Genomic DNA, 22,885 nt, shown 5'->3' with positions numbered 1-22,885 from the left:
TCCTTTTTCCTTCAACCCCACTATCTCATGTAGTGCAGCTAGATAGACAGACAGACATATAGAAAGATGTTGAAGGCCTATCCATTGTGTTATGAAAACGGGAGGGTGCAAGTACATGATAGCCTGGATGGCACCCAAAATATTATTTTAAAAATGAAATACAGCAGGAGCAGCAACAAAAATGTGTTATGGCATCTTGGGGTCTGGGGACTGTGCTTGTTTGTTAGGAGATATACGGATGTATGTCTTCTCTTTGCTCTCTCTTTCAAGTACACACACACTTTATTCCTTTTTCCATAGCTGATCCGGTGCCATCAATCCCGCGGCGGAGCCTGTGGAGACAATATTCAGTCCTACACGGCCACAGTCATCAGTGCAGCCAAAGTAGGTAGCTCAACAACTACTTGCATACTAACTGGCTTTTTCGCTTTGGTATGTGTGCGTGCGTGTGTGTGTATGTGTGTGTTTATACACACACACACACACACACACACACACACACATATATATATATATATATATATATATACATATATACATACATACATACACACACACACACACAGAGCCCCCGGTGGCGCAGCGTGCTAAACCACTGAGCTGCTGAACTTGCTGACGGAAAGGTTGGTGGTTCAAATCTTGAGAGTTGAGTGAGCTCCTGCTGTTAGCCCCAGCTTCTGCCAACCTAGTAGTTTGAAAACAAGCAGTTTGAGTAGATCAATAGGTACTGCTCCGGCGGTGCGGTCATGCCGGCCACATGATTTTGGAGGCATCTACAGACAACGCCGGCTCTTCGGCTTAGAAATGGAGATGAGCACCAACTCCCAGAGTCAAACACGACTGGACTTAACGTCAGGGGAAAATCTTTGCTTTTACCTATATACACACACATACACAATGTAATACTTCTGGGCAGCATGCAGCACAAAGCTACATTGAAACAAGTACAGAAACCAAGAAACCACAGGTCTTGAAACTTAAAGAACACACATATACAGGCAGACTAAAACTTACGCAGTTTAATAATTAAAGTCTATTAAAATGCCCAGGATAGATGTGAATGATTCGTTTTCATCCGGTAATATGGGTGTATATCAGGGGAGGCATATAAAAAGGACACTCCTGAAAAAAAAAAGATTTTAAAATCCCTGTCTCTCTTATAGATTATCTAAATGCTTCTGGTAGAAGAGTTTTATAGGGAGTACTTTGGAAAACGATTTCTAAAATGGCCTAGTATTTGGGGTTTCCCAAGATCTGCTTTACCTAGACTTCAGGCAAAGAAAGTCATGTTGACATGGCAGAACAGCCTGCATCATTTCAGTCATTTGCAAATTCTGTCCTTTAAATCCAAACCTTTTGTGCAACATGAATCTTTTCCTCTGCTATTTCCTATTTTCCTTTTCTACATCCACTGCCCAGCAAAGTTGCTATCTGTACTTATTATAACTCTCAAACTTCTCACTTAGGGAGAAAAAAACATGGTGGTTTTGAATAAGAGGGCTTGAAAACGGATTTTTTTTCATTTGGCTGGCCAGACTGGCCTCAACAAAACAACCACCGTAAAGTAGCCCTTACGGAGCAGCAGAGGTCAGACCATTTTCTTAAGAAAAACAAATAATATCACGGAAAGGAAAAGAAATGTTTGTCCCATAATGATGGCTGTCCATGCCAACAGTGCTGCCCGTTGAATGAGGTGACAAAAAAATCACAGGCTTTCTATGGCTTGAGGCAAACGTGATCTTTTTCTCTCTTTGTATGTTTGTGTGTTTACAATCCGTGCTAAATTCCTCTATTCTTAGTGGGAAGGAGAAAACCACGTTTTCCCTCTTTAGCACACAGTTGTCTTTAACTTTTTTTTAATGCTAGCAGCCCATTCTTCCACACTCATGTTTAAAGAAAGGTTTTCTAGTCCACCTCTGTGATTTTCCACCGTAGGCCACGAAAAATTCTTCGATTTTCGGTGGCAAACTTGTGAATGATCAAATCCATGAAAGTTAAACCTGTGAAAGTCAAGCATGACTTGGATGGTGTGTCACTTTGAGAAAAAAACCATAATTTCACAATATATATAGTTTAAATAACAAAAATGTATAATTGTAATATATACCTGTATTTAATAAATCAAAAACTATTTACTACCATTATTTCCATGTACATCAATCTATGGCACCTCTTGCAGTTTCCACGCTGATTTCTCTCTATTCTAGTTTCAATGTAGTCATGAATAATAAATCATCTATATATATAAAAGAGTGATGGAATCCCGGCAACCAACAAAACAACAAAACTAAACACCCCACGACCTCGAAAATTGACAGCACGACAGCTCATTCACGCCTCTAGGTTGATACAACTAAAAGAAAAGAAAAATAAAGTCCTTATTAGAGGGAGAGGAATAATTGTTTTTATCCAATTGCTGCTAGTTAGAAGTCTAAGCTCCTCCCACTTGGTCTCCTAGCAACCCAATCAGCCCAGGGGACAGGCAGAGTTAGGTCTCTTCCACACTGCCTATAAAATACAGATTATCAGATTTGAACTGGATTATATGGCAGTGTAGACTCAAGGCCCTTCCACACAGCTATATAACCCATTTATAATCTCATATTATCTGCTTTATGATCACCAACCCCCAAAGTCAGACACGACTGAACTTAATGTCAGGAGAAAACCTTGACCCTTTACCCTTTACCTCAATACTTTATTTCCCATACCACCAGACTTCGCCACAGCAACGCGTGGCCGGGCACAGCTAGTATAATAATATAATGGTAATAATATGATAATACACTACAATAATAATAGAATAATAATTGAATGATATAATATATATATATATAAATGTAATGTGCATTTTTCCCATGGAGTAAACAACAAAACCACTGGACCAAATCACACCAAAGAGGAAAGACAGCATCTTCTAGCATGGGCCATACTTCTTTTAGTTTGGTTTGATTTAAAAATGGATGCATAAAATAACTGAGCTGATTTGTAAGGAGTACGTTTTAAAACAATTAAATGAACTACATTTTGCAGGCTTCCCAATTTTACCACTGCCGTTGCCATTACCAAATACAAGTTGGGGATCTCTGGTGTCGTGTTTCAAGTGTTCAAAGCATTTTGTTCTCATTATCAGGGTGTAACCCTTTACAACAGGCATATAATACAGGTCAGGCCCAGGGAAGTGGCTTGCCCCAGGCCACCCAGTACGTTCATAGTAGGGATGAGATTTTAAAGTTGGGCTTTCCGGTTAGTTACTCAGGGTGACACAAAATATTGAGAGGTTATCGTTCTTGGTTTTTTACAAAAATAGCCAGACAACAGTCCCCATGGGGAGATAGGGTGGGATCCAAATGAAGTTTTTATTATTATTATTATTATTATTATTATTATTATTATTATTATTTTATTATGACACAGCAAACAAGATAGATATGCTGGATTTCATATCACAAAATCACAAGTCGAACACTTCCCAAGTTTCTAGGACTGTGTGATGTATTTTCGGATTATTATTATTATTATTTTATTATAACACAACAAACAAGATAGATATGCTGGATTTCGTATCACAAAATCACAAGTCGAACACTTCCCAAGCGTCTAGGACAGTGTGATGTATTATTATTATTATTATTATTATTATTATTATTATTATTATTATTATTATTATTATTATTGACTGTGTGATGTATTTTTGGATGATGCGTGCAGATCCCAGCAGGGTGGCCTTTTGCAGTTGGCAGATCGTGATTTTGTCAATGTCTATTGTTTCCAAATGCCAGCTGAGATCTTTTGGCACTGCACCCAGTGTGCCCATCACCACCGGGACCACCTGCACTGGTTTCTGCCAGAGTCTTTGAAGTTCAATTATTATTATTATTATTATTATTATTATTATTATTATTATTATTATTTGAAACACAACAAGATGAGTCCACAGCAGACACTCTGCTGGCTGTTGTATTGGATCACACGTCGGACACTTCCCAAGTGTCTAGGACTGTGTGATGTATCGGCGAATAATGCATGCAGATTATTATTATTATTATTATTATTATTTGAAACACAACAAGATGAGTCCACAGCAGACACTCTGCTGGCTGTTGTATTGGATCACATGTCGGACACTTCCCAAGTGTCTAGGACTGTGTGATGTATCGGCGAATAATGCGTGCAGATTATTATTATTATTATTATTATTATAAACACAACAAGATGAGTCCACAGCAGACACTCTGCTGGCTGTTGTATTGGATCACATGTCGGACACTTCCCAAGTGTCTAGGACTGTGTGATGTATCGGCGAATAATGCGTGCAGATTATTATTATTATTATTATTATTATAAACACAACAAGATGAGTCCACAGCAGACACTCTGCTGGCTGTTGTATTGGATCACATGTCGGACACTTCCCAAGTGTCTAGGACTGTGTGATGTATCGGCGAATAATGCGTGCAGATTATTATTATTATTATTATTATTATAAACACAACAAGATGAGTCCACAGCAGACACTCTGCTGGCTGTTGTATTGGATCACATGTCGGACACTTCCCAAGTGTCTAGGACTGTGTGATGTATCGGCGAATAATGCGTGCAGATTATTATTATTATTATTATTATTATAAACACAACAAGATGAGTCCACAGCAGACACTCTGCTGGCTGTTGTATTGGATCACATGTCGGACACTTCCCAAGTGTCTAGGACTGTGTGATGTATCGGCGAATAATGCGTGCAGATTATTATTATTATTATTATCATTATTATTATTATTATTATTATTGAACCCTGATCTCCCGTGACCTTGCATTGTGTCAGTAGTAACTTTACAAAGGCTGCGTGTGTGCCTGGAAATATTTTGTGTAAACAGTCGTGATAGGTAGAGTTCTTTTCAGTAAAAATCTTATTTTGTGTTTGTTTTCATCAGGGGTAAAAGGAGCTTTAGAATCCAAATTCGGAGTTGTTCCTGGCCCTTTCCAAACTGAAATGCAACCTTCTCCTCGGTGATAAAACCCCAGATCTAAACCACCCAGCTCTCTCTGTCACCTCGTAACATCTGCAGTGTGCTCCGTTCTTCATGTCTTTTAAATCCCAAGATGGCAAGGTCTTCTGCTATTTTAAAGGGGCATCTGTTTTCTCTTGTTACCTGATAACTCCTTAATGAGTAGTAACAGCTTATGTGAGAGCGTGGCCATTAGCACTAATGGACTGGGAAGACAGCTGATACGGCATGGGAAAGGTTAAAGATTACCAGAGGAAAAACTTGCAAAGACATTCGCTGCACCAGGGAATAAGTGGCAGGGTGGTTTCGTGTTGATATTTCTGGACTAATGGAGTTTTCCGGGCTGTATGGTCATGTTCCAGAAGCATTCTCTCCTGACGTTTCACACACATCTGTGGCAGGCATCGTCAGAGGTTGTGAGGTCTGTTGAAACTAGGCAAGTGGGGGGTTTATATATCTCTGCAATAATGTCCAGTGTGGGAGAAAGAGCTTTTGTCTGTTGGGGGCAAGTGTGAATGTTGCCATTGGCCAGCTTGATTAATATTGAGTAGCCTTGCAGCTTCAAAACCTGGCTGCTTCCTGCCTGGAGGGATCCTTTGTTTAGAGGTGTTACCTGGCCCTGATTGTTTCTTGTCTTTTCTGAGTGTTGTTCTTTATTTACTGTCCTGATTTTCGAGTTTTTTAGTACTATTATTTTTTATTTATTAGCGACATTTATATCCTGCCCAGGGCGGTTTATAAGTACACGCACACACACACACACACACACACAATATATTATATTATGCAACTATATTACAATATTATTAGTAATATTGCATGTAATATAAATATACAATTATAATAGTAAATTATAATAATTATTACATTGTATTACATCATAATATTATTATTAATATTACATGTATATACAATAGATTAAACTAGGAGCCTGATTTTGTTCATTTTCATGGTTCCCTGTTTTCTGTTAAAAGACAGGGGAATTCCAGACAGAAAACAATCAGGGCCAGTTAGCACCCCTCCCCCCCCAACAAAGGATTCCCCAGGCATGAAGCAGCCAGGCTTTGAAGCTGCAAGGCTATTTAGTGCTAATCAAGCTGGCCAGTTGCAACATTCACACTTGCCTCAGACAGGCAAGAGTTCTTATGTATCCTTTTAATAATAATAGAGTGAAATAATAAATGTAATAATAATAATAATAATAATAATAATAAAAAAAATGCAGTAAAATAATAAATGTAATAATAAATAGAGTAAAATAATAAATGTATTAATAATAATAAAAATAGAGTATAATAAATGTAAAAGTAACAATAATAATAGAGTAAAATAATAAATGTAATAATAATAATAATTAATAGAGTAAAATAATAAATGTAACAATACCAATAACAATAGAGAAAAATAATAAATATACCATATATACTTGAGTATAAGCCAGCCAGGACCCTCACCCGAGTATAAGCCGAGGAGGTTTTTTTTTCAGTCCTAGAAAAGGGCTGAAAAACTAGGCTTATACTCGAGTATATACAGTAATTACCAGTCAGAATTTGGGCTGGTGAAGGCCAGGTCTGTACGGTGGCAGGCACAACTATTAAAATAAGGAAAAAATCGCTTTCAATGAGATGCATAGACCAGCCGTGAAAAGGGATGTTTGTGTTCTCATGCCATGTTGCATCTTCAATAATACTTTACATTTGTTGTTGGGGAGGGCTTAGACTGAAATGGAAGGAGACACAGATCTGCCGTCCTGAGCTGATTGACTCCCTTTTAATTCCGGTCCGTGTTGAACCGCCTTTGTTGTTGGGAGAACAAGAGAGCCAAAGGAAGAGAAGGGAAGCATCTCGTCGCAGCGTTGCTGCATGCCCCGCGATGTGCTTGTATGCCTCCAGTAACAAGGCATCTTCTGTCGGCATAAATAAATTAAACGAAGCTCTTTCTAACCTGCTCTTTGATCGTATCATCCCTCTCGATGTAAAATTTACTGTGCGTTTATAATGCAGTTCCTTTCCTGCTGCCTGGAGTAGTGCATCTGCTCGTAATTACAGACGTTTGTTTAATCGCTTGTGGATTATAAAACGGTCGTGATTAATGTCTTGTCAGGAGTGGTAGTGTGGGGTTTGTGCCTGTGCAAATGTAAAGTATTATTTTTTATTTTATTTTCACGTTCTCCCAAGAAGGCCCTTGAAGGGTTGGACTGCACAGCCCTCCTTGTGTGGGATGCTTTTATTAGAGGTATATATAGAGTCTTCCTTTCTGGATGATGGAGCTGGGTCTTACAAAAACACGTTCTCTCCCTTCAAGGTGGTTCCGTGCCTCGGGTTTCAGGTTCTGGGTGCCGTAAAGGGCAATAATTTGGTAGCTTCAGGACTGTGCTGCTTGGATTCTGGGACTATGGAAAAGAGGCTGTCGTCTCATCTGGGTGGCCAGGAATAAATAATAATAATAATAATAATATTTTATTTTTTTATTATGACACAGCAAACAAGATAGATATGCTGGATTTCGTATCACAAAATCACAAGTCGAACACTTCCCAAATGTCTAGGACTATGTGATGTATATTGTTATTATTATTATTATTATTATTATTATTATTATTATTATTATTATTTTATTATGACACAGCAAACAAGATAGATATGCTGGATTTCGTATCACAAAATCACAAGTCGAACACTTCCCAAATGTCTAGGACTATGTGATGTATATTGTTATTATTATTATTATTATTATTATTATTATTTTATTATGACACAGCAAACAAGATAGATATGCTGGATTTCGTATCACAAAATCACAAGTCGAACACTTCCCAAATGTCTAGGACTATGTGATGTATATTGTTATTATTATTATTATTATTATTATTATTATTATTTTATTATGACACAGCAAACAAGATAGACATGCTGGATTTTGTATCACAAAATCCCAAGTTGAACACTTCCCAAGTGTCTAGGACTGTGTGATGTTAATTATTATTATTATTATTTTATTATGACACAGCAAACAAGATAGATAACCTGGATTTCGTATCACAAAATCCCAAGTCAAACATTTCCCAAGTGTCTAGATGTTAATTATTATTATTATTATTTTATTATGACACAGCAAACAAGATAGATATGCTGGATTTCGTATCACAAAATCCCAAGTCGAACATTTCCCAAGTGTCTAGATGTTAATTATTATTATTATTATTATTTTATTATGACACAGCAAACAAGATAGACATGCTGGATTTCATATCACAAAATCACAAGTCGAACACTTTCCAAGTGTCTAGGACTGTGTGATGTATTTTCAGATGAAGCGTGCAGATCCCAGTAGAGTGGCCTTTTGCAGTTGGCAGATCGTGATTTTGTCAATGTCTATTGTTTCCAAATGCCGGCTGAGATCTTTTGGCACGGCACCCAGTGTGCCCATCACCACCGGGACCACCTGCACTGGTTTCAGCCAGAGTCTTTGCAGTTCAATCTTGAGGTCCTGAGAGCGGCTGAGTTTTTCCTGTTGTTTTTTGTCAATGCGACTATCACCTGGGATGGCAACATCAATGATCCAAACCTTGTTCTTTTCCACAACTGTGATGTCTGGTGTATTGTGTTCCAGAACTTTGTCAGCCTGGATTCGGAAGTCCCACAGTATCTTTGCGTGCTCATTCTCCAATACTTTTGCAGGTTTGTGATCCCACCAGTTCTTTACTGCAGGGAGGTGGTACTTGAGGCATAAGTTCCAATGAATCATTTGGGCCACATAGTTGTGCCTCTGTTTGTAGTCTGTCTGTGCGATTTTCTTACACCGGCTAGGATATGATCAATGGTTTCGTCGGTTTCCTTGCACAGTCTGCATTTTGGGTCATCAGCTGATTTTTGCATCTTGGCCTTAATGGCCTTTGTCCTGATGTCTTGCTCCTGGGCTGCAAGGATCAGGCCTTCTGTCTCCTTCTTCAGGGTCCCATTCGTGAGCCAGAGCCAGGTCTTCTCCTTATCAGCTTTTCCTTCAATTTTGTCCAAGGATTTGAATACGGACATTTATTCAGGATAGAGATAAGTTGTATCTTTATATTGTGTATATAAGCAATAAACCTGTTGTACGATAACACATTTGCAGGAAGGCAATCTGGTGATCTGGGAATTGGGTCTTGGGGTCTACTAACCAGATGCCAGGAAGTGTCATATCTGAACAAATCTTGGAATCTTGGATTTTGGAATTCCAGATATGGGATGCTCAATTGCTCAGCTTCAGGCTTGGCCATCAGAGCACCAAAGAGGAGAACATCCTCTCTGCGTCTCGATTCAGGCCTTCAACCCCTGGTCCTAATACAGTAGAGTCTCACTTATCCAACATTCGCTTATCCAACGTTCTGGATTATCCAACGCATTTTTGTAGTCAATGTTTTCAATACATCGTGATATTTTGATGCTAAATTCTTAAATACAGTAATTACAATGTAGCATTACTGCGTATTGAATTACTTTTTCTGTCAAATTTGTTGTATAACATGATGTTTTGGTGCTTAATTTGTAAAATTATAACCTAATTTGGTGTTTAATAGGCTTCTCCTTAATTTCTCCTTATTATCCAACATATTTGCTTATCCAACGTTATGCCGGCCCGTTTATGTTGGATAAGTGAGACTCTACTGTATATATAATAATAATAAATAAATAAATAATAATATCCAGCCTGGAGTTGGAGTGATTTCTCAAGTTGTTACCCCGGGTGTCTGTCTGTGCAAATAGCCCCGCTGAGGCTGAGCGCATTGCATCAATCTGCCTATTTGTGTGTGAACTTATTTTCCAAGAATTGTCAGGATGCCAATTGTTTAAGGATTTTTATGTTTATTTCTTCCCATTTAAAAGGGGGCTGGTGGGAGTCATGGGGAGGATAAGGCACCAATGACAGGATGTGTCTGTTGCTAAGAGACTCTGAAAACCCAAAGACTTTTCCCTTGGATACAGGCTGGCTCCGACTTTCTTTCGTTCTTTAAGTGGTAGCATCTCCATTAGCTTTAATGGGGAAAGTACATCAAGAGAGGCATCTCAGAGGTTAATCGGGCTTCCTGGCTGAATCGGTGCCGCCGTCGATACAGTGGCGCCTGGTTCTGTTGGCCCTTCAGAGGTTTTCCTGACAACACACTAACAGAGTCTTGTGTGTAAGTCATTTCCCCATGAATAATTCAAGCTGAACGCTTGGCTGCTAATTGATGAACACTAATGTGTTTTCTAATCACTGCAGTTTGAGTTTTTAGCACTAAACAAAGCAGTTGCGATTGATTTGTGGCTTCTGCTCCAGTCCATGATCTGAACCGATTCCCTGCCTTGGAATTTGAACACCAGAGCTTCGTTTCTCATTTCCCTTTTTTCTGGTCTAATTTCTTTCCTTTCACTTTATTCTTGAGAAAAAGGGGCTGATACTAAGTATGTCTGATGGGTTAGGACAGGCTCAGATCTCTCTGATGCTATACTTTTTAGCATTGCGGTTGTTGATGTTGTATGTTTTCAAGTTGTTCCAACTTATGGTGTCCATAATGCAAATCTGCCACTGGGTTCTCCTTACATAATTTTATCAGATGGGTATTATTATTATTATTATTATTATTATTATTATTATTATTATTGACACAAAAACGTTGTGTGACACAGCAAACAAGATAGATATGCTGGACTTCGTATCACAAAATCACAAGTTGAACACTTCCCAAGCATTTATTATTATTATTATTATTGTGACACAGCAAACAAGATAAATATGCTGGATTTCGTATCACAAAATCACAAGTCGAACACTTCCCAAGTGTTTATTATTATTATTATTATTATTATTATTATTATTATTATTATTATTATTATGACACAGCAAACAAGATAGATATGCTGGATTTCGTATCACAAAATCACAAGTCGAACACTTAGCAAGTGTCTAGGACTGTGTGATGTATTTTCGGATTATTATTATTATTATTATTATTATTATTATTATTATTATTATTATTATTATTATGACACAGCAAACAAGATAAATATGCTGGATTTCGTATCACAAAATCACAAGTTGAACACTTCCCAAGTGTTTAGGACTCTGTGATGTATTTTTGGGTTTATTATTATTATTATTATTATTATTATTATTAGAAACACAACAAGATGAGTCCACAGCAGACATTCTGCTGGCTGTTGAATTTGACCACACATCGGACACATTATTATTATTATTATTATTGACACAATGACGTTGTATGACACAGTAAACAAGATAACTATGCTGAATTTCGTATCACAAAATCACAAGTCGAACACTTCCCAAGCGTTTATTATTATTATTATTATTATTATTATTATTATTATTATTATTATTATTACACAGCAAACAAGATAGATATGCTGGATTTCGTATCACAAAATCACAAGTCGAACACTTCCCAAGTGTCTAGGACTGTGTGATGTATTTTCGGATGATGCACACAGATCCCAGTCGGGTGGCCTTTTGCAGTTGGCAGATCGTGATTTTGTCAATGTCTGTTGTTTCCAAATGCCGGCTGAGATCTTTTGGCACGGCACCCAGTGTGCCCATCACCACCGGGACCACCTGCACTGGTTTCTGCCAGAGTCTTTGAAGTTCAATTTTGAGGTCCTGATAGCGGCTGAGTTTTTCCTGTTGTTTTTCGTCAATGCGACTGTCACCTGGGATGGCAACATCAATGATTTATTTATTTATCAATGATTACATTTATTGGTTGATTTCTGTGTGCTCTTCCTTCTTGTTGTGGTGCAGCAAGATCCTTGGCGGTGTGACTTTGCTTGGTTTGTAAAACAAGGACAAAAGTGACAGTCCATCTTGTGTTGACTATCTTTTTTTTTTAACATAGACCATAAAAACTGGACTCACCATGGTTGGAAAAGTCGTGACACAGCTGACGGGCACTCTGCCATCAGGAGCAACCGAGGAAGAGATACTGGCGCACAGCAACACCCGGCGCAGTCCTTTAATACCCGGAATCATCACCGTTATCGATACAGAAACAGTCGGAGAGGGACAGGTAAGAACGTTCCCAGATGAGATTTCTATAATTGTGACGCTTAGATTAGTAGAAATTCCATTGTATTGAAACTTATTTCTCCTTAGTGAATAGCTAGTTCTGTAATTTGTCTTCTCTGGAATCCAAGACTCGGCAGAGACTAAGATTTCCCTGAAAATAAGACATCCCTTGAAAATAAGACCTAGTAGAGTTTTTGCTGAATTGCTAAATATAAGGCCTCCCCCAAAAGTAAGACCTAGCAAAGTTTGTGTTTGGAAGTGTGCCCGCCAAATAGAAAACCAGAGCATGCAGGATCGGTAAATGTACATACCATAAAGTGTTGTACATGGAAATATTGTTAGTAACAAGAAATTCTTGATAGGATTCACAGTTTGTCTGGTTATGCTGGTTTGTGATGACAACTACTGTACAATATATAATAAATGTGTATTTTTTTGTTCAACAATAAATGTGAATTCTTCTTCATGGAAAAATAAGACATCCCCTGAAAATAAGACCTAGTGCATCTTTGGGAGAAAAAATTAATACAGTAGAGTCTCACTTATCCAACGTTCTGGATTATCCAACGCATTTTTGTAGTCAATGTTTTCAATATATCGTGATATTTTGGTGCTAAATTTGTAAATACAGTAATTACTACATAGCATTACTACATATTGAACTACTTTTTCTGTCAAATTTGTTGTATAACATGATGTTTTGGTGCTTAATTTGTAAAATCATAACCTAATTTGATGTTTAATAGGCTTTTCCTTAATCCATCCTTATTATCCAAGATATTTGCTTATCCAAGGTTCTGCCAGCCCATTTAGCCTGGATAAGTGAGACTCTACTGTAATACCAATAATAATAGAGAAAAATAATAAATGTACCATATATTCTCGAGTATAAGGTAACCCAACCAGGACCCTCACCCGAGTATAAGCCGAGGGGGGCTTTTTTAGTCCTAAAAAAAGGGCTGGAAAAACTAGGCTTATACTTGAGTATATACAGTATAATAAATGTTTATTTTTTTGTTCAACAATAAATCTGAATTCTTCTTCATGGAAAAATAAGACATCCCCTGAAAATAAGACCTAGTGCATCTTTGGGAGAAAAAATTAATATAAGACACAGTCTTATACTTATTACTGTTGTATAAACCTTTGTTTTAACTTCTGTTTTATTATCTTCTTGTGTTTTAAACTGTGTATATTGTTTGTGTATTTGCGCTGTTACTTTTGTAACATTGTAAGCCAGCCCAAGTCCCCACGGTGAGATGGTGGCGGGGTATAAATAAAGTTTTATTATTTATTATTATTTTCGGGGAAACCCGGTAATGAAGTAGACTAAAAATCCACAAAATCTTAGGCAAGGGCTTGTGTAGCGCCTCTTTGTTGTCCACTGTGTCTCCTGCTTTGAGCTACAGGCCTTTCGTTTGGAGTTTTGTGCCAGCAGATGCAAAACATAGCCCTGTTTGTTTTGTCTTGTCTGGGGCTAATATTATTTGTGAGCAGAATGGATTTATTGAGCAGGAAGTGCTAATTGGGAATGAATGGAAGCCAGTTTGTGTGCAGCCAAAGAGGACTCACCAAAGTGACATTTTTGACAATGCCAAGTGTGAAGTGTCACTCTGTGTCATTCTTACAGTTACCCGATGTTGACGTTGATTGGGGGTGACCAGTTGTGATGTGGGCACGGTCTGATTGCAGTGATGAATCCGTAATGGAGTGGGACTGGAGGGCCCAGCACACTGCTGAGAGAGAGAGAGAGAGAGACTGGTTCTGCCAGACACGAACCGTCCAAGAGTGCGTTGAAGAGTCCTGGGTCTGGCTCAGTGATCTTGCACATTTGCATGCCCTCCAACACTGTCATGAGAAAAATAGGGTAACGGCACTTCACTGAATGCATATGCATTCATAATAAAGAACATTATCTAAGAACGAACACACAAATGGGGCAAGATGATGTTTTTCTTTCATTGAAAGGAGGATGTTTGTGGTTTGTGGGGTGAAGCAGAAGAGAAAAAGAAAAGGATAGTTTTCTTAGAGTGCTGTAGCACAGTGAACTCTGAAATAAGCTTCATCAAATACTGTGTGCCCAGTAAACCTAAATACAAAAAGATGCCTTAGCATATATGCATTTATTGTGTACTAGCTGTGGCTGGCCACGCGTTGCTGTGGCAAAGTATGGTGGTATGGGAAATAAAGTATTGAGGAATTGGTGGTAGTTAAGGTCAAGGGTAAAGGCTTTACCTTACATTAAGTTCATTATAAATGGGTTATATAGCTGTGTGGAAGGGCCTTGAGTCTACACTGACATATAATCCAGTTTAAATCTGATAATCTGTATTTTATAGGCAGTGTGGAAGAGGCCTAAGTGAGGCCTAACTTTGCCTGTCCTCTGGGCTGAGCGGGTTGCTAGGAGACCAAGTGGGCGGAGCTTAGCCTTCTAACTGGCAGCAATTGGATAAAAACAATTATTCCTCTCCCTCTAATTAGGACTTTATTTTTCTTTTCTTTTTGTTGTATGAACGTAGAGGCATGGATGAGGGGTTGTGCTGCCAAGTTTAGTGTTTCTGGGATGTGTAGTTTTGTTGTTTTGTCCTAGGCCGAAATTTCATTACCCTTTTATATATATAGATACACACTTTAATCTTTGCACCTAGAAACACAAAGTCTGTCATTGCCTCCACGTTTTCTCCCTCTATTTGCCAGTTTTCAATCAGTCTGATTGTCATCATCTTGGTTTTCTTGATGTTTAACTGCAGCCCAGCTTTTGCACTTTCTACTTTCACCTTGGTCAGAGGGATCCTCAGCTCCTTCTCACCATCCGAGTAGTATCATCTGCATATATGAGGTTGTTAATATTTCTTCCAGCAATTTTAACTCCAGCCTTGGATTCCTCAAGCCCCATTTTGTCTCTCTATTTGCCAGTTATCAATCCATCTGGTTGCCATAATCTTGATTTTTTTTATGTTTAACTGCAACCCAACTTTTGCACTTTCTACTTTCACCTTGGTCAGAGGGATCCTCAGTTCTTCCTGAACATCCGAGTGGTATCATCTGCATATATGATGTTGTTAATGTTTCTTCCAGCAATTTTAACTCCTGCCTTGGATTCCTCAAGCCCCACACGTATGATGTGTTCTGCATACAAGTTGAATAGGGACGGTGAGAGTATGCAGCCCTGCCGTACTCAGTGCACTTTGCCCAGCTGATTTTATGTTGTTATTGCTGTGTTTTTCATGTGTTTTATAATGATTGTGATTTTTTTTTTGATTTTTTTAATGCCTTTTAAATTTATTTGTGTGTTTTCGTATTTGATATTTGTATTTGATATCACTGTATGCTGGCTTTATATCTGTGAGCCGTCCCGAGTCCCTCTGGGGAGATGGTGGCGGGGTACAAAAATAAAATTATTATTATTATTATTATTATTATTATTATTATTATTGTTATTACAGTAGAGTCTCGCTTATCCACCGTAAACGGGCCGGCAGAATGTTGGATAAGCGAATATGTTGTATAATAAGGAGAGATTAAGGAAAAGCCTATTAAACATCAAATTAGGTTATGATTTTACAAATTAAGCACCAAAACATCATGTTATACAACAAATTTGAAAGAAAAAGTAGTTCAATACGCAGTAATGCTACGTAGTAATTACTGTATTTACGAATTTAACACCAAAATATCATGATGTATTGAAAACATTGACTACAAAAATGCGTTGGATAATCCAGAACGTTGGATAAGTGAGACTCTACTGTACTCCTTTCCCAATCTTGAACCAGTCTGTTGTTCCATGGTCTGTTCTTACCATTGCTACTTGGCCGTTATACAGATTTCTCAGGAGACAGACAAGGTGACTTGGTATCCCATACCACCAAGAATTTTCAGGGTATGAATAAAATAATAATAATAATAATAATAATAATAATAATAATAATAGTAGTAGCCCTATACATATTACATTGCAATAATCAAGACTGAATGCTTTCAGATGGATAGCTGTGTTGGATTTTGTAGGCACTATTTCCAGTATCACAGTCCAGAAGATGTTTCTTATTGGAATTTTGGACCATCAGTGGTTTGTATTTCATCCAAGAAATGTCAGATAAAACAGCACGTTCCAAGTAGTGTCAGTTGCGCTACTGTGATTCTATCTATTGAGATTTCATTCAGATGTTTTGTCGGCTTGTTTGGAATTGCTCCCAGAGCACCCATCTCCATTGGAACCGCAGCTGTTTTCTTTCCTCAGAGGCTCTGAACCTGCCGTTGGAGGTCTCGATATTTCATAATCTTTCCCCTCTCTTTGTGTTCAATTCTGCTCTCCCCACAGGCTTTCCCCATCTATAATCAAAACTTGTTTTTCTTAACCACAGTCATGTTAGTCATGTTCTAATTGTTCATCAGATTAAATTTTAAAGTTGCATATTTTCTTTATTTCACCATTTTCAACTCTTTTTCCAGACCTATATTCACACTAGTGAATATCTAACAATATAGACATGCTGGATTTCATATCACAAAATCACAAGTCGAACACTTCCCAAGTGTCTAGGACTGTGTGATGTATTTTCGGATGATGCGCACAGATCCCAGTAGGGTGGCCTTTTGCAGTTGGCAGATCGTAATTTTGTCAATGTCCATTGTTTCCAAATGCCGGCTGAGATCTTTGGCACGGCACCCAGTGTGCCCATCACCACCGGGACCACCTGCACTGGTTTCTGCCAGAGTCTTTGCAGTTCAATCTTGAGGTCCTGATAGTGGCTGAGTTTTTCCTGTTGTTTTTCACCTGGGATGGCAACATCAATGATCCAAACCTTTTTCTTTTCCACAACTGTGATGTCTGGTGTGTTGTGTTCCAGAACTTGGTCAGTCTGGATTTGGAAGTCCCACAGTCTCTTTGCGTGCTCATTCTCCAATACTTTTGCAGGTTTGTGATCCCACCAGTTCTTTGCTGCTGGGAGGTGGTACTTGAGGCATAAGTTCCAATGAATCCTTTGGGCCACATAGTTGTGCCTCTGTTTGTAGTCTATCTGTGCGATTTTCTTACAGCAGCTGAGGAGATGATCCATGGTTTCGTCAGCTTCCTTGCAGAGTCTGCATTTTGGGTCATCAGCTGATTTTTCGATCTTGGCCTGAATTGCCTTTGTTCTGATGTCTTGCTCCTGGGCTGCAAGGATCAGGCCTTCTGTCTCCTTCTTCAGGGTCCCATTCGTGAGCCAGAGCCAGGTCTTCTCCTTATCAGCTTTTCCTTCAATTTTGTCAAGGAACTTTCCATGCAATGTTTTGTTGTGCCAGTTGTCAGCTCTAGTTTGTCGTGCGGCTTTCTTGTACTGATTTTTTGTCTACTGTGCTTTGAGGAGTTTCTGATTATTGTTATTATTATTATTATTATTATTATTATTGACACAACGATGTTGTATGACACAGCAAACAAGATAGACATGCTGGATTATTATTATTATTATTATTATTATTATTATTATTATTATTTCTCTTCTTCAGCATGACCCTGTTAGAGAAGTAGTGATGTGCCCAGTGTCAACCAGCTTCATAACTGAATTCAAAGCTGGAGATGGTTCTCTCTTAGTCATACTGCAAAAGCAAGAGTCGGCAACATGGTTTCCTGAAGAAGTTTTGGACTACAAATGTTTAAGCCATAGCTGCCATAGCTAACAGTCTTGCTCTAATCGCAATCCTTGCTCAAAGATCATAATACTGCCGTTTGAATTGAACTGTGTACTACTTCCCTGTGTTTTGGGAATCCTTGATCCTCACTGTTTGTTAAAGTAACAATTGATTTTTCCATCTCCTGATGCGTTCTTCGCAGCCTCTAAGAACTGGTTCAAAGAAAGACTTTATTTGTTTGACCTCCAAGGACCTATCGTGCTAATGGCAAAATAATGTGGGACCCAAACCAGGGAGAGGAAACTCCCAGCTATTTCATTTTCGGTTTTTACAAGGCTCGGTTCTGTTAGAATAAGGTTGCCTCTCCATCCAAGGTTTATTACGCTTTCCTGGAAAATATTCTCTTGGCTTTCCCTATAATGCCAAGGGGAAGGAGAAAAAAAAAGACTGAAAGAAACTCGACTTCATAAATTTCTCATGAAGCCTTTTTTAATGCAGTCATTATTTCTGACGTTCAGTGTCTGCTCCCAGACTCCTCCTGCAATAGCTTTAGTAATAAAATGATTTATCTTAGGTTTTTAAGTTGCCTTATATATGATTTAGAGGATTTTTGTCTTTAATGAACTTGGCCTCTGATCTTCATGGCAATTGTGAGCTAACCTGCTTAATGGATATCATGAAAAACTTTGTGTGTTTTATGCTCACTCATGTGTATGAGAGAGAAAACAAGAGAGAGAGAGAGAGTATAAAAATATTATGCTTGAGTTATTTAAGTTATTCAAGTATGTGCTGAAATATAAATAAGATGTTATTGCTAAGTTGAGGGTTACTTTTGTGTCTGAAGCCCCTGAAATAACACTGGAGAGCTATAGACCCAAGTACGTACTGTGTTCCCGGATCCTCTGAAGCCAGAAATAACATGCCAGCCCTTGTACTGCTATGACTTGGGATTTAGAAACACCGCTGGAATTAACAATTTAATTCCTTTCCAACTCAGGGAGAGAAATATTATTTTTTCAATTGTTTATTATGATACTTCCGTCCCATCTCTATATATAAAAGAGTAATGGAATCCTGGCACCGAGCAAAACAACAAAACTAAACACCCCCCAACCTCGAAATTTCACAACACAATCCATCATCCACGCCTCGAGGTTGAAACCACAAAATATCACGTCATGAACCTCCACAGGGCCGAAAAAACTTCAAAAACCGAAGCTATTCAGTGCAATTCCAATGGGCCACAGCAACACGTGGCAGGGCACAGCTAGTCTATATATATAAAAGTGTGATGGAATCCTGGCGACCGACAAAACAACAAAACTAAACACCCCACAACCTCGAAAATTGACAGCACAACCCCTCATCCACGCCTCTAGGTTGATACAACAAAAATAAAAGAAAAATAAAGTCCTAATTGGAGGGAGAGCAATAATTGTTTTTATCCAATTGCTGCCAGTTAGAAGGCTAAGCTCTGCCCACTTGGTCTCCTAGCAACCCACTCAGCCCAGGGGACAGGCAAAGTTAGGCCTCACTTAGGCCTCTTCCACACTGCCTATAAAATACAGACACCACCAGACAATGCCACAGCAACGCGTGGCCGGGCACAGCTAGTCCTGTATAAAAAAGAAATAATAGTTATATTTATTATTATCCCACTTTCTCAACACATTGATTAAATATGGTTTTCTGTGGGTGAGCAGATGGTGACTACTGGATGGCATATGTTCTGTATAAGAAACTAGAGCTGATGTGGTCTATCCAATGCGATTTTCTGAATCAGCGCCCCAAATGATCAAACCAAATCTAAAGTGGACAAAAAACTAATTCATAACACTTTTGGTACTTATATTGGAGAGTGGACCTCGGTTAAAGTGGTCCCTGGTTAAGAAAGGTTGGGAAGCACTGATCTACAGAGATACTCGCAGGAACACTTCAGCAAGCGAGAGTCCAAAAGTGGCAGGTTAAAACCCGGAACCTCAATCAGTGGCCGATACCAGGTGAGAAACTCCCTTCTTAGTTGTTGCTTCCCTGTGGAATTTCCTTCCAAGGAATTCCCTTCTAAGGTTGGTTCTCTTTGGAGCTGAAAAAGGACCTTTTATTGGTGTAATTTTTAATACGTTTTGTAAATTGCTTTTTGGATGTATCTTATTATAATTTGCCTAAGTGTTTTAAGATCATTAGTTTTTATATTTCTATCTTGCAAGCCTCACCTTGAGTTCTAGTTCTATCATTCAAATAAATAAAGTCAAAGGTGGGTGTTGAACCTAAGTCTCCTTGGCTATAAAATCAGGGCAAGAAAATAGTGAGAATAGGAATCAGGAAAATGTTGAACTTTCTTAACACAAGACACAGGAGGAGGGATAAAGGTTTTCATGTGGTAGCTGTTTACACAGTACTAATACACTTTTTTTTCAAAGTAATAACTTCTAACAGTCTGAGTTTTTGAAATAAAACTGAATCAGCATTAAAAAAAATGACAACAAAAAGGCTGAGTTATTGGACTTGGCTGTTGTGTTCATATTTGAAAGCCGAATAAAAATAATTACCGAGAAGCCCAAACAAGTCTGTGGTCAACCCAAATACATTAACAAGGTTTGCAAGCTTGTTTAAACGTTCTTTTAATGAAGTGTTAGCAAACTTTTCAGTTAGAGGTAATGGCTGTTTCTTTGGAGCCATTAATTAGCTGAAATGAGTAAAAATAAAGACATACAGATTTCCTCTCTGTCCTTTTTTTTCCCTCCCCCTAATTGAAATTAAACGCATAAACTTTTAGTGGCTGGAGTTATGTTTTCTTTTGACCTTTTGATTTTTGGACTTAATGAATTCATTGGGTGGGACCACCCAGAGTCGATCGGGAATAACGACCCTTTTCAGGAGTTTGCAGTTAGTTTTGCTCACGTTGCTATATAGATGGTGACTTTGGTGTGCCTCTGTGTCTGTCTGAATAATCACGCTTCTCCCAAAAGCTGGCACAAGATTGTCGCAGCTATCAAACTATCTGACAAAGATAACCAAGAACTGCAATGTGTATTCTTCAGCAAAAGAGACCGAGGTCAACGGCTGAATTTGAAACCAGCATGGTGTTTCAGCATTGGGCTATGATGCCGAAAGGGTTCAAATCCCCATTCAAGCATGGAAACCCAGTGGGAAATTTTAAAATTGTGTCAGAAGCGACTTGAGAACATACTGCAAGTCGCTTCGGGTGTGAGAGAATTGGCTATCTACAGAGACATTGCCCATGGGACACTCGGATGTGTTACCATCCTGCTTGGGAGGCTTCTCTCATGTTCCCGCAAGCTAGAGCTGACAGTCGGGAGCTCACCTGACTTGAGAACCTACTGCAAGTAGTTTTGAGAGAATTGGTCGTCTACAGAGACGTTGCCCATGGGACGCTCGGATGTGTTACCATCCTGCTTGGGAGGCTTCTCTCATGTTCCCGCAAGCTAGAGCTGACAGTCGGGAGCTCACCCGACTTGAGAACCTACTGCAAGTGGTTGTGAGACAATTGGTCGTCTACAGAGACGTTGCCCATGGGACGCTCGGATGTGTTACCATCCTGCTGGGACGCTTCTCTCGTGTTCCCGCAAGCTAGAGCTAACAGTCGGGAGCTCACCCGACTTGAGAACCTACTGCAAGTGGTTGTGAGAGAATTGGTCGTCTACAGAGACGTTGCCCATGGGACGCTCGGATGTGTTACCATCCTGCTGGGAGGCTTCTCTCGTGTTCCCGCAAGCTAGAGCTAACAGACGGGAGCTCACCCGACTTGAGAACATACTGTAAGTGGTTGTGAGAGAATTGGCCGTCTACAGAGACGTTGCCCATGGGACACTCGGATGTGTTACCACCCTGCTGGGAGGCTTCTCTCATGTTCCCACAAGCTAGAGCTGACAGACGGGAGCTCACCTGACTTGAGAACCTACTGCAAGTGGTTGTGAGAGAATTGGCCGTCTACAGAGACATTGCCCATGGGACGCTCGGATGTGTTACCATCCTGCTGGGAGGCTTCTCTCCTGTTCCCGCAAGCTAGAGCTGACAGACGAGAGCTCGCCCAACTTGAGAACCTACTGCAAGTGGGTGTGAGAGAATTGGCCATCTACAGAGACATTGCCCAGGGGATGCTCGGATGTGTTACCATCCTGCTGGGAGGCTTCTCTCTTGTTCCCGCAAGCTGCAGCTGATAGACGGGAGCTCACCTGACTTGAGAACATACTGAAAGTGGTTGTGAGAGAATTGGCTGTCTACAGAGACATTGCCCAGGGGACACTGCCCGGATGTGTTACCACCCTGCTGAAGGAGATAACGGGAAACCATTTCTGAATGTCTTTTACTTTAATTATTCCGTAATTTTGCAAACTAAAGCTTCCAAAGTTAACTGGAAGACATTTATTGAATACTAGCTTTGCCCGGCCACGTGTTGCTATGGCTTATGGGAATAGCAGTGAATAGCCTTGCAGTCTCAAAGCCTGGCCGTTTTCTGGAGTAGCTGGAACTTTTGTTGTATGAACGTAGAGGCATGGATGAGGGGTTGTGCTGCCAGGTTTAGTGTTTCTGGAATGTGTAGTTTTGTTGTTTTGTCCTAGGCCGAAACGCCATTACCCTTTTATATATATATAGATCCAGAACCTATGAGAAAAGCCTCAGGCTGAGAATGTAACACAAGAAGGCCCTTCCAACATTCAGAATGGGAATCTACCATGTTGACTTTCGTTGCCAGTTTTTATTGACAGCAAAATGTTTTTTTCTCACCAATGTAACGTAGTCTTCAACTCTTGGCATTGAGTTCCCCCATCTATCCCCATTCTTTGAAACTCCGCACATTACAGAAGAATTCTCTTTATATATAAAAAAGCAACAGGATTCCCTTCAAACCTAATACTGTCTGCCTTAACTTTTATTAAGGCGGCTCTGTTTTTTGTCAAGAAGACATTTTTTGTCACAGATTAATGGCTCAGGCCAAGTCCAGGGCTGCTCGAAGTTTATGCTGGATTCTATTAAAAGGAGAACAGCCGTTAATGTTGCCGATTTATCACATTTAGCCTTTTTTTCCACTGATGTTTGACCTTAGCTATAATCTTTTGAGGTGTTTCTTGTTTTTCTTTCATTTTTCTGGATCCTTCTTTGTTGTTCTTGCATCTTAAAAAAAATGTGACATTTCCTCAGTTCTGCCGCAATGCATGAATTCCCTTTTTTTTGCAACTTTCACTAATCTGGGA

General features: G+C 39.2%; 1 protein-coding gene across 7 annotated transcripts in view; it reads left to right on the top strand.

The window, feature by feature from the left end:
• The window catches only part of bcas3 (BCAS3 microtubule associated cell migration factor), a 423,910-nt gene that overhangs the window by 64,616 nt on the left and 336,409 nt on the right, over positions 1-22,885 (top strand). For all 7 annotated transcript variants that reach the window (XR_010000122.1, XR_010000121.1, XR_010000123.1 and 4 more), the window contains exons 11-12: positions 301-384; positions 11,881-12,051. Coding sequence is in view for 4 of the 7 variants with exons in the window: in XM_062959513.1 (XP_062815583.1) it covers positions 301-384; positions 11,881-12,051 (255 nt within the window). In the remaining 3 variants the exon portion in view is untranslated. The remainder of the gene's footprint in view (positions 1-300; positions 385-11,880; positions 12,052-22,885) is intronic.

Source organism: Anolis carolinensis, unplaced genomic scaffold (assembly GCF_035594765.1).
Source record: "Anolis carolinensis isolate JA03-04 unplaced genomic scaffold, rAnoCar3.1.pri scaffold_7, whole genome shotgun sequence".
NCBI classification, from domain to species: domain Eukaryota; kingdom Metazoa; phylum Chordata; class Lepidosauria; order Squamata; family Dactyloidae; genus Anolis; species Anolis carolinensis.
Note: the sequence above shows the minus strand (reverse complement) of the source record. Positions and strands in the feature narration are given on the sequence as shown.